Genomic DNA, 14,263 nt, shown 5'->3' with positions numbered 1-14,263 from the left:
AAGACTGGATTCATCCGGCAGAAAATAAATACCGTTGGCAGAAGATAATATACTACCAATAGAAGACTAGATGGTTGTTATACAAAAAAAGAAAGAATATAATAATAACACAGTAGGTATCTGCTCAATAGTAGGTCCAACAGAAAACCATATTAACGCATGGTTATCACAAACTATAACATTTTTATATAATATAATAAATAAAAGATAGGTACGTTCTTTATTCCGACATGGAGAGGTAATTTCGCTTCAATCTTTTAATAATTGCCCGGCGCAACAGATTTTTTGCAAATCGGTTTGGATGAATTTGCAGCTTTTGTAGGTACTTAGAACTTGGCAATTACTTCTTTTACAGTAAGCATATTGAGGTCTTGATGTAGCAACTTATTGTTCCTGTATAACAGTTCTGTTCTTGTTCCTTACATTTTCCTGTATAACAGTCCTAGTTGAAGCCGTTAGGTCGTGATGATCCAGGTAAATTCCCTGGTATTTGACTTCATTTTGAATAGGTAATGGAGCATTATTTAATGTAACATTTTTCCAGCATCAATAAGTGATAGTATAGATTTTGGGATACCATTTCAGAAGATGTATGAGTAGCCATAACTACAGTGTCGTCAAAATACTATTTTGAGTAACTCCAGCATGTATCGGTAGCAGCGGCGAATATGCGTTATTTTGCTTAACGAAAACGTATCTCTCCATCAGATATGATTCCAATAGTCTACATATTGGACAAGGTAGATAGGTTTTAAGTTTGGCTATAAGACCGTCATGCCATACTTTATCGAAAGCCTCCTACACATCTAAAAAAGCTGCTGTACAATATTTTTTGGCCTCTAGGGCATCTCTAGCTGATTTCACTACTCTGTGCTCTTGTTCCATAGTATCATGCTGTTTTCTAACCCAACTTGATGATTAGGAATTAACTTTCTGTTTACTATGGTGCTCTGAAGTCTCTTCAATAAGAGCTTTTCGAAAACTTTTGAAAGCAATGGATGTAAAGCCCAGTGAAATTTCATTTAGTTCTCTAAGCTGGGGTAAATTTGGGTGAGGTTGAAAGACGTTACGCAGATGATCCGCAAAGGTATTAGCTTTCTCTTCGTTACTTCTGGTTCAGTAACCATCACTTTTCTTCTTCGTTTTTGAAACGCTAGTTGTAGAAGACTAAATATTGCTTGTAGAAGACTAGATACATGAGGCAGATATTAGATACTGCTAAAAGAGGACAAATTAATGCCAATGAAAAATTAGATTCTCCTGGGAAAAGGACTAGACATTATATATATATATATATTAACTGGAAATACTTCGTGTCAAATAATGACCATTGACTAAAAATAACCTTATTCAATATCGCACCGTTTTCGAGATTAAGGTCTTTAAAGTTCCAGAAAAAAAATCGTTTTTTCCATCTTTAAGCTAATCTACTTGTACGATGAAAATAAAATTTGGCATGGCCATTTAGTATTATTACATGCTTCTTATGGTGGAATTCTCCGAAATCAGCAAAATTATAGCAAGGAGAAAAAAATATCCCCTTATGTTAACACCAATAGAACTTTTTTGTTTCTCGATTTACAAGCACGAAATTAGCATCACCTAATAGGCCAGTTAAAATGCTAAAAATAAGGTCGTCTTGCAGAAACTTCGTGTTATACTTGTTTTTCGAGAAAAACGAGAATGTTTTTCGACGACCTAGAAGAACTTCCACTTAACCAAAGGAGAGATATGTGAATGATTCTAGTTCTAGCTCTTGTAATAGTTTTAGGGGTAGTGCTAATGCAATACTAGAACTAACACTAGAGCGAGAATCAGAAACATTCGGATTTAGCCGCGCGTCTCTCAAGACGGCTAGACCCGAATGATTCTAGTTCTAGGTTTTGTGTTAGTTCTATTAATACTGCTAGTGCAATACTAGAACTAACACTTGACCGAGAACTAGAAGCATTCGGATTTAGCCGCACGTCTCTTAAGACGGCTAAACCCGAATGATTCTAGTTCTTGGTCTTGTGTTAGTTCTATTGTTAGTAATAGTGCAATATTAGAAGTAACACTAGATCGAGAAGTAGAAACATTCGGATTTAGCCGCACGTCTTTCAAGACGGCTAAACCCGAATGATTCTAGTTGTGCCGTATTTTTGGAGATAGTCTGTTGAGTTTTTATGAATGGCCAGCAAATATGGATGGTAACTCGTGTTTGGAGTTTCTGCAAAATTCACTTTTCGACGACCTAGAAGAACTTCCACTTCACCAAAGGAGAGATATGTGGTTCATGCAAGATGGAGCACTTCCTCATTATCCTCTGATGGCACGAAACTATCTAGATCAGTAATTTCCCCATCGTTGGATTGGCAGCGTCAGGATTGGCAGCGTCAGGAACTATGGCAGCAAATAGTCAATTCTGCTGATTTTGTTGCCAACCAACCAAACATATTTTTTAAAGTTAGAAGATGCTTTAGCGAAAGAATTACTAAACTTATTGAGGTTAATGGTGGTCACATTGAACATTTGTTAAGTGTTTTTTAAATTTTGTACGTAATCTTGTATTTTATAAATACGTATTTTGACACGTAGTATCTCCAGTTAAAATATTTCCCATTATTAATGAAACATCCTGTATATAGTCCTCCTGATATCAGGTTTCTCTCCGACACTGCCCTCTGTATGCTGCGTATTCAGGTAAACTTTGATCTTCCTCGCTTCCTTTTTGTTGGTACCCACTGGAAAGCAAGTTTTGGCCACCTTGAGACAATGCCAGAATTAGCCAGATTAGATGTGTTTGTTGAGTGTCCTCTATTATTGTTTTGTCCATTATCATTTCTGATCTTTGCCAATAATCCATCTCTATCTAATTGTCTGTTGAAGATGCATACATTAAATGTTGGTTATATTGCGGTAGATCAAAGATTGGTATGGATAAGATGACACAATTAGTGATTGCGAGAATGTGAATCTGAGTACATTTTAGTCGACCCTTTTCAGCGTTGAAGAATAGTAAAGGATATTAATAGGACAAAGTAGGATGTGTTCGACGTATTCAAAATTAACAAAAATATGTTTTTTATTTTATTTAAAAATTAATAAAAACAATAATCTCTAAACTTAAGCTGATAACGAGAAACTTATTAAAAAAAATATTTTTTTATAGTTTGCAATTTTCTAAACGTATTTATTATTGTCCAAAGTACATTTATATTAAAACCGCTACGATTTCAAATTTAGCATCAGCGAATCTCTAAATACGTCAAAACTGATAATGTTATAACAAGATGCAAAATCTGCAAAAATCGAATTTGTATAAAAGAGACTAAAACGTTAAATCCCATCAACTGATTTATTTCACAGTTCAATCGATCGATATGAAAGCATTTTTAGCATTATCCCTTTTCGTTTTGGCGGTAAACGCCCATCACATCCCATTAGGATCGGGATCTTACAATGCGGTAAGTAAAAAAATAATTTTAATATTAATTATATACTTTTATACTTCATTTTTTAGTCCAAATTAGCCAAAGAAGAAGGATACCCAACCCAAACTTTATATGTTGAAACTCAAGATGGTTACAAATTGGAAATAACTCGTATCGCGGGGAGTAAAGATGAAAGAGAAAGTGTTTTAGAGCAATTAAAACAATCTGGGAGAATTGAAACCGAAAAACCAGTTGTTTTGCTTATGCACGGTATTTTTGGGGATTCCTCCGAATTTGTTATCAATTCTGAAAGTTCCATCGCGTATCTTTTGGCCGATAGAGGATTCGATGTCTTTTTGGGTAACTTTAGAGGTGTTCGTAATTCTGATGATCACCACAGTCGATTGAATGGACATAAAGATCGCGCTTTTTGGGATTATTGGTACGTTTTAAAACAATTAAGACATCTTAAATAATAATTTATTTCGAAATAGCTTTGATGATATGGGCGTTAAAGATCTCCCATCAATAATCAATAAAGTTCTTGGCGTTTCCGGACAACAAAAATTGTATTACATCGGTTTTAATCAAGCAAATTCGGCCGTTTACGTTTTATTGTCTCAAAAACCCGAATACAATAATAAAATTGAAAAAATCGTTGCTTTGGCCCCACTTGTTTACATGGAAAATTCTAAGAATCCAATGATGCAAATTATTTCTGAAAATTATCAATCATCAGCTGTAAGTTCTTTTTTGCAAATTATTTATGGTTATTAAATTTTTAATTTTAGTGGGTTTCTAAATGGTTGGGTTCACACCAATTCATCCCATCCGATGAATTTGTTTCACAAATAACACAAAAATGTTTAGACAAAAAAGGTGATGAAAATTTATGTAGAAACATTTATTTCCTCATGAATGGATTTGCTCGTAATTACCCAGGAGTAAGATATAAAAATCAATACGAATTTTATTTCATTAATTTTTATTTTTAGACGATTGCTACTAAATTTGCGCAAGCTTACCCAAGCAAAACTTCCACCCAAGAACTTCTTCACTACGCCCAATTAATCAAAACCAACAAATTCGAGCCTTATTACAAAAACGAAGACTCCGAAGAATACGATTTAACCAAAATCAACGTCCCAGTTGTTTTGGTTTCTGTGCCACAAGACATTTTAGCTGATGAGCGTGATGTTGATACTTTGGAGAAGCGATTGCCGAAAGTCGAAGAACACATCAAGATTAACGATTACAATTCTAACTTAGATTTGATTCTTAATTCGAATGCAAGAACTAACGTTTATGAAAAAATTTTAAAGAAATTACGTAAAAATCAAGAGTAAATGTAAAGAAATGTTTTCAATTTTTGTTTTATGAATAAACAAAATGTTATTAACACGTGATTTGTTATTAATTATAAATTTAAAAGATTTTATATCATTATTAAATTAATTAATTATTTTCACATTGTAAATAAAATTTTAAAATTTCCACAACATCTCCATTAACTCTTTCCGTAACAATTCCGTAAAAATATGCAACCTAGTGATATGTTATGCTAACTAGCGCTACCCATCACTGTCACTAGAACTAACATTAGATCTAGAACTAGAAATATTCGGGTTTAGCCGCGCGTCTCTCAAGACGGCTAAACCCGAATGATTCTAGTTCTAGGTCTAGTGTTAATTCTATTAATAGTGCTAGTGCAATACTAGAATTAACACTAGACCGAAAACTAGAAACATTCGGATTTAGCCGCACTTCTCTCAAGACTCTAGTTCTAGCTCTAGTTTTACACTTGCACTGTCACTAGAACTAACATTAGACCTAGAACAAGAATCATTCGGATTTAGCCGCACGTCTTTCAAGACGGCTAAACCCGAATGATTCTAGTTCTAGGTCTTGTGTTAGTTCTATTTATAGTGCTAGTGCAATACTAGAACTAACACTAGACCGAGAACAAGAAACATTCGGATTTAGCCGCACGTCTTTCAAGACGGCTAAACCCGAATGATTCTAGTTCTAGGTCTTGTGTTAGTTCTATTTATAGTGCTAGTGCAATACTAGAACTAACACTAGATCGAGAACTAGAAACATTCGGATTTAGCCGCACGTCTTTCAAGACGGCTAAACCCGAATGATTCTAATTCTCGGTCTTGTGTTAGTTCTATTTATAGTGCTAGTGCAATACTAGAACTAACACTAGATCGAGAACTAGAAACATTCGGATTTAGCCGCACGTCTTTCAAGACGGCTAAACCCGAATGATTCTAATTCTCGGTCTTGTGTTAATTCTATTTATAGTGCTAGTGCAATACTAGAACTAACACTAGACCGAGAACAAGAAACATTCGGATTTAGTCGCACGTCTTTCAAGACGACTAAACCCGAATGATTCTAATTCTCGGTCTTGTGTTAGTTCTATTTATAGTGCTAGTGCAATACTAGAACTAACACTAGATCGAGAACTAGAAACATTCGGATTTAGCCGCACGTCTCTCAAGACGGCTAAACCCGAATGATTCTAGTTCTTGTGTTAGTTCTATTTATAGTGCTAGTGCAATACTAGAACTAACACTAGATCGAGAACAAGAAACATTCGGATTTAGCCGCACGTCTTTCAAGACGGCTAAACCCGAATGATTCTAGTTCTAGGTCTTATGTTAGTTCTATTTATAGTGCTAGTGCAATACTAGAACTAACACTAAATCGAGAACTAGAAACATTCGGATTTAGCCACACGTCTTTCAAGACGGCTAAACCCGAATGATTCTAGTTCTAGGTCTTGTGTTAGTTCTATTTATAGTGCTAGTGCAATACTAGAACTAACACTAGACCGAGAACTAGAAACATTCGGATTTAGCCGCACTTCTCTCAAGACTCTAGTTCTAGCTCTAGTTTTACACTTGCACTGTCACTAGAACTAACATTAGACCTAGAACAAGAATCATTCGGATTTAGCCGCACGTCTCTCAAGACGGCTAAACCTGAATGATTCTAGTTCTAGGTCTAGTGTTAATTCTATTGATAGTGCTAGTGCAATACTAGAACTAACACTAGACCGAGAACAAGAAACATTCGGATTTAGCCGCACGTCTTTCAAGACGGCTAAACCCGAATGATTCTAGTTCTAGGTGTTGTGTTAGTTCTATTTATAGTGCTAGTGCAATACTAGAACTAACACTAGATCGAGAACTAGAAACATTCGGATTTAGCCGCACGTCTCTCAAGACGGCTAAACCCGAATGATTCTAGTTCTAGTGTTAATTCTATTGATAGTGCTAGTGCAATACTAGAACTAACACTAGACCGAGAACAAGAAACATTCGGATTTAGCCGCACGTCTTTCAAGACGGCTAAACCCGAATGATTCTAGTTCTAGGTCTTGTGTTAGTTCTATTTATAGTACTAGTGCAATACTAGAACTAACACTAGATCGAGAACTAGAAACATTTGGATTTAGCCGCACGTCTTTCAAGACGGCTAAACCCGAATGATTCTAGTTCTAGTGTTAATTCTATTGATAGTGCTAGTGCAATACTAGAACTAACACTAGATCGAGAACCAGAAACATTCGGATTTAGCCGCACGTCTTTCAAGACGGCTAAACCCGAATGATTCTAATTCTCGGTCTTGTGTTAGTTCTATTTATAGTGCTAGTGCAATACTAGAACTAACACTAGATCGAGAACTAGAAACATTCGGATTTAGCCGCACGTCTCTCAAGACGGCTAAACCCGAATGATTCTAGTTCTAGTGTTAATTCTATTGATAGTGCTAGTGCAATACTAGAACTAACACTAGACCGAGAACAAGAAACATTCGGATTTAGCCGCACGTCTTTCAAGACGGCTAAACCCGAATGATTCTAGTTCTAGGTCTTGTGTTAGTTCTATTTATAGTGCTAGTGCAATACTAGAACTAACACTAGATCGAGAACTAGAAACATTCGGATTTAACCGCACGTCTCTCACACTAAGAAAAATAATGTGGGAAAACTACCTAAAATTTAGTCTATTATCTAGAATTTTTAGTCAAAAATTAGCTAACTACTACTAGTTATAAAAACTAATTCTATTTCGATAATTTAAGATAGATAAATTATCGAAAAATCTATCTTATAAATACATACTGTAATGTTTTACTGTGTGTGTCCCACTTGTGTGTGTGGTGACTTTGTTGATTAATTGAAGTAAAACTACAATATTCGGTTTTTCAAAAAATAGGTTTTTCTTTAATTTATTTAATTACAATAATAATAACAGTTTTAACTATGAGACTCTAGTTAAACTCAGGGTTCGGGCAAGTTCAGTTCAAAAAGTAAATTTCTTTTGAATTTAAATTAAATTTCTATCGACGAGAGGTAAAACTTTTAAATAAAAACAGAAAACTACAATTATCGACTGAAAAATCGATCTGAGAGAGAACACGTTTATTTTTTATCTTTTTGAGACAGAACAGGGTAGAAAACCCGTTGTATCCGTCCTTGAAATAAAAAATGGCTAACGTTTTAAATTGAAATCAAACTCGTTGAAAAAAGTGTTAAAAGAAAATGAAAGTTATACAAGAAAAACCGAAAAATCTTTACTCACAAGTAATTATTAATAATGAATTATAAAGGGAAGTGAGTTGTCTTTTGAGTTTAATTGGTTAATTTTTCTTTTATAGGTTATGTTAAATAAAAAAAAATAAATTATCAACCGACTCACTGCGAAGAAAAAGGATTGGAATTCAATGTGGTAACAGGATAATGGATTGTTTCTTGGTTTCGGAGTTCGAACTAGTTTTTCTGGATTCCTCGTAGTTTCAGATCTCTTTCGGATTATTCGGGATTGTCTACAGGATTCCTCTGACGGATGAGTGGACTGCTTGTCCTTCGGATTTGGATGACTTCGAAGATGTTTCAGGAGTTCTCGGATAAGGTTTGAGGTTAATTCAATTATTTTATAATTTTGAGGTTATTTCTTTTTTAACTTTGACGTTTTAAATGGACTCGTTGACCTCGCGGAGATTTTTTTTTCTGTCAACCGACGTGCATTCGTTGCCGGTCAGATGACGACTGTCTTCTGTTTGCTTGCGATTTCCTTTTATACTTGGCCCCTTCCTGTTTCTTCCTCGTTTCTGATTGGTTCTTAGATTCGCGCCTTTTTCAAATTTTAAAATTTTTCCATCGAAACTAGCGTCATCTCTCGGATTTTTTTGAAACTAACCTTCAAAATTAAATTCTTTTTTCGTTGATTTCTCCCTTATTCCTTTATGAATCGTAATAAAACTTCGTATTTATCGTTGTCTTTTCTTGTTTTCAGATATACATTGGAGTACACGCCAAATTTCATCAATGAGTAAAGTTAGAAAAATTCAATTTTAAATCAACGATTTCCTCTTCAAAATAACGTTAAAACATCAAAGGATGGATGAAAAATGTGCTTTAGGAGCTGAACTAATTTAATTGATACCTTTTGAAGCAAACTAAACGGTTTTAAATAAGATTTTTACCAACAAAAATTTCTCTGTCAAAATTTTATGGTTATGTTTTTCTCGATGAACTATGAAATGGTTATTTTTATCACAATAGATATTCAGACTAGAACAAAATAGACAAAATACCAAATACTTTAGGTAACTAAACTACTCAACAATTAGACTTATCAACTGGTTTCCACGATGTAGTTTCTTTTTCTAAAAATTAGTTATATCACCTCAGTAAATAGTTAAATTAACTATCATAAATTTATACGAATATTATTTAATACGAATTTATTTAACGAACAGTTTTTAATTATAAATTTAAAAGATTTTATATCATTATTAAATTAAGTAATTATTTTCACATTGTAAATAAAGTTTTTAATAAGTATTTAAAATTTCCACAACATCTCCATTAACTCTTTCTGTAACATCTTGAGCGAAAATAAAATCAACATGGGCATATCCTTCGATTAATTTTTCGAAAACTACATTTGGAAGTTCTCTAAGTAACTGTTCAACATCCTATAAGTTATTAAAAATTAATTAAAACTGCCTAAATGCAAACTAAAAGAAATTAAAATTTACCACAACATTAGCATTGCTATCTTCATCTCCATACAAGAAAGCTGTAGGAGTCGTAATCTTACTCAAATCATAATTTGGAGGGGTTACAGATCCGTATTGAGCTAAATTTCCAACTAATCCAAAATCAAAACGGCGGAAAAATCCTGATTGTATTTCTTGGCCGTAATGAACCCATTGTTTTGATGATGCCCCAGCTGGTAAATGGGTGGCAAAAACAGGTCCCCAATTCTAAACACACAAAATTTATTATTTAATACAAACAACTCAAAAAACTTACATCATCCATCTCATCACTTGTTTGTCCAAATATCAAAAAGAAAATGTTATCACAAATTTGTTGACCACTTCCTTTGCACCATTCAACCAAAGGTCCCATTAATTCGTAGTTTGGCACAAATTCATGCCAACCAATCATGTCGAGTAACTCATCTAAAGCGTTAACGTATTCCGAAAGATATTGCAATAATGTATTGCTCATATTAGACATGTAAGCGATAGGAGCTAAAGAAATAGCTACGTTAAATTTATCGTTATACTCGGGTCTTGAAGATGCCAAAACGTAAAAGGTGGTTGTTCCTTGGGAATAACCAAGATAAGACATTTTCTCAACACCAGTTTGTTCTTGGATGTAATCTATAAAAGCTGGAAGATCGTAATAACCAATTTCGTGCCAACTGAATTTCCAAAATACATCAGCATCATCTTCTGGGTCTAAAGTGATGTGTTTCTTTGAGAATTGTGTCCCTCTAGCACTTGGCATCCAAACATCGTATCCTTGATCGGCTAAAATAAAAGCTAAACCATTCTCAGGACCATATGTTGCGTAAACAGCTCCATTACACATTAAACAATGCATCAATAAAGCTACTTTTTTGTCTTTTTGATCGCCGTTGGTTTTTCCATGTGGGATTCTATGCATCGTTAATAAATAACCATCTTCAGTTTGAATGTCTTCGTGTACTTCGATTGGGTAACCATAAAACTCCACAAAATCGACCTGAAGAAATTAAATACATATTATAGTTAAATTTTGTATATTTTAATACGAACAAAGCTTAAACCAGCAGCTGGATGAATATCTTTTGTTTCGTTGGCGTTGGATAAAGCCAAAAAGGCCAAAATCGAGAAAATTGCGAGCTTCATTTTTAAGAAGAGACTGAAGATGTCGATTAATTAAAGAGCCTTATTTATAGGTGAAAAAATCTTATCTTTATACTTGTGGAGATATCGTTTTTGCATAGATCTACTTGAGATGATTCTTCATAAAAGAATTGAAATTAAAAATACAAAAAACACTTAAGAATTGTTCAATATCTATAGATAATACAGGAGTTGTAATTTTGTTTATTGGGTATTCAGGAAGATTTGCAATTACATAAATACCTAAATGTTTAATAATCATATTTTTGGAATTTATCAGCAGCTACACACTGTCCATAAATTGTTTGGAAGAACATCTAGCTGGTACAAAAATAAGAAAAACATAAATTATACCGGGAATTTCAACACTGGTCTTAGAACTAGAAACTAGTGTAAAACTAGAACTAACTCTAGACCTAGAACAAGAAAGCATCGGGTTTAGCCGTGCGTCTGAAGACGGTTCTGGTTCTAGGTCTAGTGTTAGTTCTAGTTTTAGTGCAATAAAAATATGCAACATAGTGATATGTTATGCTAACTAGCGCTACCTATCACTGTCACTAGAACTAACATTAGATCTAGAACTAGAAACATTTGGGTTTAGCCGCACGTCTCTCAAGACGGCTAAACCCGAATGATTCTAGTTCTAGGTATAGTGTTAGTTCTAGTTTTACACTTGCACCGTCACTAGAACTAACATTAGACCTAGAACTAGAATCATTTCGGTTTATCCGCACGTCTCTTAAGACGGCTAAACCCGAATGATTCTAGTTCTAGTTCTTGATTTGGTTCTATTGATAGTGCTAGGGCAATACTAGAACTAACACTAGACCGAGAACTAGAATCATTTGGGTTTAGCTGTCTTGAGAGACTTGCAGCTAAATCCGAGTGCAATACTAGAACAAACACTAGACCGAGAACTAGAATCATTTGGGTTTAGCTGTCTTGAGAGACTTGCAGCTAAATCCGAATGCTTCTAGTTCTCGGTCTAGTGTTAATTCTAGTATAGCACTAGCACTATCAATAGAACCAACACAAGACCTAAAACTAGAATCATTCGGGTTTAGCCGTCTTGAGAGACGTGCGGCTAAATCCGAATGTTTCTAGTTCTAGGTCTAATGTTAGTTCTAGTGACAGTGCAAGTGTAAAACTAGAACTAACACTATACCTAAAACTAGAATCATTCGGGTTTAGACGTTTTTAGAGACGTGCAGCTAAATAATTCTAGTTCTAGGTATAGTGTTAGTTCTACATAGTAACAATGCTAGTGTAAAACTAGAACTACCACTAGACCTAGAACTAGAAACATTCGGGTTTAGCCGCACGTCTATCAAGACGGCTAAACCCAAATGATTCTAGCTCTAGGTCTTGTGTTTGTTCTAGGGATAGTGCTAATGCAATACTAGAACTAACACTAAATCGAGAACTAGAAACATTCGGATTTAGCCGCACCTCTCTCTAGACGGTTAAACCCGAATGATTCTAGTTCTAGGACTTGTGTTGGTTCTATTGATGGTACCAAGGTAATACAAATGGTTCTAGTTCTAGGTATAGTGTTAGTTCTACATAGCAACAGTGCTAGTGTAAAAGTAGAACTAACACTAAAAACCACATAACCACCTTTTCGCCTTCCGAATAATTTGGAGAAATAATTTTATAAACTTTACAAATGATAAACTAGCGGTTAGATGGAGATTTTTAGTGGAATTCTTTGATATGGCCAAAACGCTGGAAGCCACAAAAATTATAAACACTGCTAAAATCTTCATGTTTACTAATCGGCAAGAAGTTTATCTTTATGTATGAAATCAAAATCTGATTAAATTTAAAGAGACAAATTGATAATTTGTTAACAAGAAGTGGCACTTCATCGGAACGTAATATGTCTCGATAAGATCTAAACTTAAGCTGACACATCTCCGTGATTAGTAGATGAAAACAGCTCTTTGCCTCCATGTTTGAAAATTTCAACAGGAGTGATTTCTCTTTCATTTGTAACTTTTGGTGATGTGGCCTCCTCATCAGTTTCACTTCCATCCACGTCTTCCTCGTTTCTTGCGTACTCAATTTGTAGCTCTCGCATTCTGGAATTAAAAGTTCTTGAAAGTGAGCTTGCCATGTATTCTTGATGTTTCTATACTTGATGAGTACTATAACTTGAATTTCTATTGAGATTATAGGTTGTGGAAAGAAGAATCGATCAAAAACTTTTTTCATTAAAGATTTATTAAAAAAATCCTCAAGCATATTGACTCATGATATCAATCACATCATTATAAACATCGCTAACAACATTCTTCGATAAAACAAAATCGAAATGATTGTAAGTTTCAATCCGGTTCAAAAGAGCCAAATTTGGTAAATCAGCTGCAAATTGTTCTACATCCTATAACCAAAAATAAATTATGTTTCCAAATTATTTCAAAATAAAAGCAAATAATAATCTTACAGCAGTAGCAATTTCATCTTTAGCTCCATAAAATATCGCGATGGGTGCCGTGATTTTGCTAACATCATATTCAGGTGGGGTTGTGGAGCCATATTCGCCTAAATTTCCAACTAAACCGTAATCAAAGCGACGGAATTTAGCTGAAGCAATAAGTTGGCCGTAATGAATGATTTGGTTTGCAGAGCAACCACCTGGGTATGTTGTTGCAAAAACGGGGAGCCAACTTTGTTCAACTGTGTCGGGCGAAATACCCAAAAGCCATAAAAAGAAATCTGTGCAGAATTCTTGGCCTATTCCGTTACAGAACTCAGCGATTGGTTCTAAAAGGTGGTAATTAGGTAAAAATTCGTACCATTGAACCATATCGGCGAGTTGCTACAAAATAATTTCATTCAATTAATTAATTTATGCAACAAAAAAATCTTACGGTTAAAGGATCGATGTATTTCGCTAAGAAAAGCAAAAAATCATTTTCCATTTTAGCGAAATAAGTACCTGGGGCTAAGAAAACCGATAAACTAAAAACGTCGTTGTATTCAGGACGAGCAGCTGCCATAGCAGTGAATGAAGTTGTTCCTTGTGAATATCCAACATACAACATTTTTTCAACTCCAGTATTTTCACGAATTACATTAACCGCAGCTGGGATATCATAATAACCGATTTCGTGGAAACTAAATCTCCAAAAAGCTCCCGTGTTATCATCAGGATTCAAAGAAACGTGTTTCCTTGAAAAATCGGTTCCTCGCGCGTTTGGCATCCAAACATCGTAACCTTGATCGGCTAAAATGTAGGCTAAACCTTTATCTGGGCCGTACATTGCAAAAATAGCTGCGGAACAAGTTAAACAATGCATTAAAAGAACTACTCCTTTTCTTGGAACATCGGTGACACCACGAGGAATTCTATGCATGGTGATTAAATATCCATCTTCGGTTAAGATGTCTTCGTAAACTTCAACTGGGTATCCAAAATGTTTTATTAAATCAACCTATAATGATTTTTAAAAGGAGTTAAAAGGAATTAAAAGAAGTGATAGAAAAAACAAACCAATGGTAATCCAGCAGCTGTGTGTAAATTTTTTGAGGTATCATTTAAAGCGCTAGAGATCCCCAATAAAGTTAATATAACCCCTAAGAGTTTCATTTTGACTATAATCCCATTAAAAAAATTTCTGTTTATATATTTATGTCTGTATCAGAGTAAC

The 14,263-nt window shown here is 34.5% G+C and overlaps 3 protein-coding genes and 1 long non-coding RNA gene across 4 annotated transcripts; 2 read left to right on the top strand and 2 right to left on the bottom strand.

Moving 5' to 3' along the window:
* Positions 1–2,058: 2,058 nt before the first annotated feature.
* On the top strand, positions 2,059–4,814 carry LOC111423341 (lysosomal acid lipase/cholesteryl ester hydrolase-like). The gene is made up of 5 exons (XM_023056585.2): positions 2,059–3,446; positions 3,503–3,855; positions 3,908–4,154; positions 4,205–4,357; positions 4,409–4,814. Exons 1-5 carry the CDS (start codon positions 3,363–3,365, stop codon positions 4,757–4,759), a joined length of 1,188 nt encoding a protein of 395 aa, XP_022912353.2. The 5' UTR covers positions 2,059–3,362; the 3' UTR covers positions 4,760–4,814.
* Positions 4,815–7,881: 3,067 nt separating this feature from the next.
* Positions 7,882–9,347, top strand: LOC111423342 (uncharacterized). Its single transcript, XR_002707458.2, has 3 exons — positions 7,882–8,010; positions 8,085–8,345; positions 8,723–9,347. It is a non-coding gene; the product is annotated as an uncharacterized lncRNA (long non-coding RNA).
* LOC111423336 (lipase 3-like) lies at positions 9,159–10,633 on the bottom strand. The gene is made up of 4 exons (XM_023056576.2): positions 10,521–10,633; positions 9,748–10,467; positions 9,471–9,698; positions 9,159–9,407 (listed from the first exon to the last, which is right to left on the bottom strand). Exons 1-4 carry the CDS (start codon positions 10,611–10,613, stop codon positions 9,264–9,266), a joined length of 1,185 nt encoding a protein of 394 aa, XP_022912344.2. The 5' UTR covers positions 10,614–10,633; the 3' UTR covers positions 9,159–9,263.
* Positions 10,634–12,803: 2,170 nt separating this feature from the next.
* On the bottom strand, positions 12,804–14,205 carry LOC111423348 (lipase 3-like). The gene is made up of 4 exons (XM_023056592.2): positions 14,107–14,205; positions 13,484–14,047; positions 13,057–13,431; positions 12,804–12,993 (listed from the first exon to the last, which is right to left on the bottom strand). The coding sequence occupies exons 1-4, from the start codon at positions 14,200–14,202 to the stop codon at positions 12,847–12,849; spliced, it is 1,182 nt and encodes a 393-aa protein (XP_022912360.1). The 5' UTR covers positions 14,203–14,205; the 3' UTR covers positions 12,804–12,846.
* Between the last annotated feature and the right edge of the window lie 58 nt (positions 14,206–14,263).

Source organism: Onthophagus taurus, chromosome 11 (assembly GCF_036711975.1).
Source record: "Onthophagus taurus isolate NC chromosome 11, IU_Otau_3.0, whole genome shotgun sequence".
Classification (NCBI taxonomy): Eukaryota; Metazoa; Arthropoda; class Insecta; order Coleoptera; family Scarabaeidae; genus Onthophagus; species Onthophagus taurus.
This window is presented reverse-complemented; position numbering and strand designations above follow the sequence as displayed.

Bases quoted from the DNA above. Each gene is read 5' to 3' on its own strand.
- LOC111423341 (XM_023056585.2), top strand. From the start codon at position 3,363: ATGAAAGCATTTTTAGCATTATCCCTTTTCGTTTTGGCGGTAAACGCC. The intron at 3,856-3,907 runs GTACGTTTTAAA...ATTTCGAAATAG, and splicing joins CGCGCTTTTTGGGATTATTG to CTTTGATGATATGGGCGTTA. The intron at 4,155-4,204 runs GTAAGTTCTTTT...TTTTAATTTTAG, and splicing joins AAAATTATCAATCATCAGCT to TGGGTTTCTAAATGGTTGGG.
- LOC111423336 (XM_023056576.2), bottom strand. From the start codon at position 10,613: ATGAAGCTCGCAATTTTCTCGATTTTGGCCTTTTTGGCTTTATCCAAC. The intron at 10,468-10,520 runs GTTCGTATTAAA...TAATTTCTTCAG, and splicing joins CAGCTGCTGGTTTAAGCTTT to GTCGATTTTGTGGAGTTTTA. The intron at 9,699-9,747 runs GTAAGTTTTTTG...TTGTGTGTTTAG, and splicing joins CAAGTGATGAGATGGATGAT to AATTGGGGACCTGTTTTTGC.
- LOC111423348 (XM_023056592.2), bottom strand. From the start codon at position 14,202: ATGAAACTCTTAGGGGTTATATTAACTTTATTGGGGATCTCTAGCGCT. The intron at 14,048-14,106 runs GTTTGTTTTTTC...AAATCATTATAG, and splicing joins CAGCTGCTGGATTACCATTG to GTTGATTTAATAAAACATTT. The intron at 13,432-13,483 runs GTAAGATTTTTT...ATTATTTTGTAG, and splicing joins AATACATCGATCCTTTAACC to CAACTCGCCGATATGGTTCA.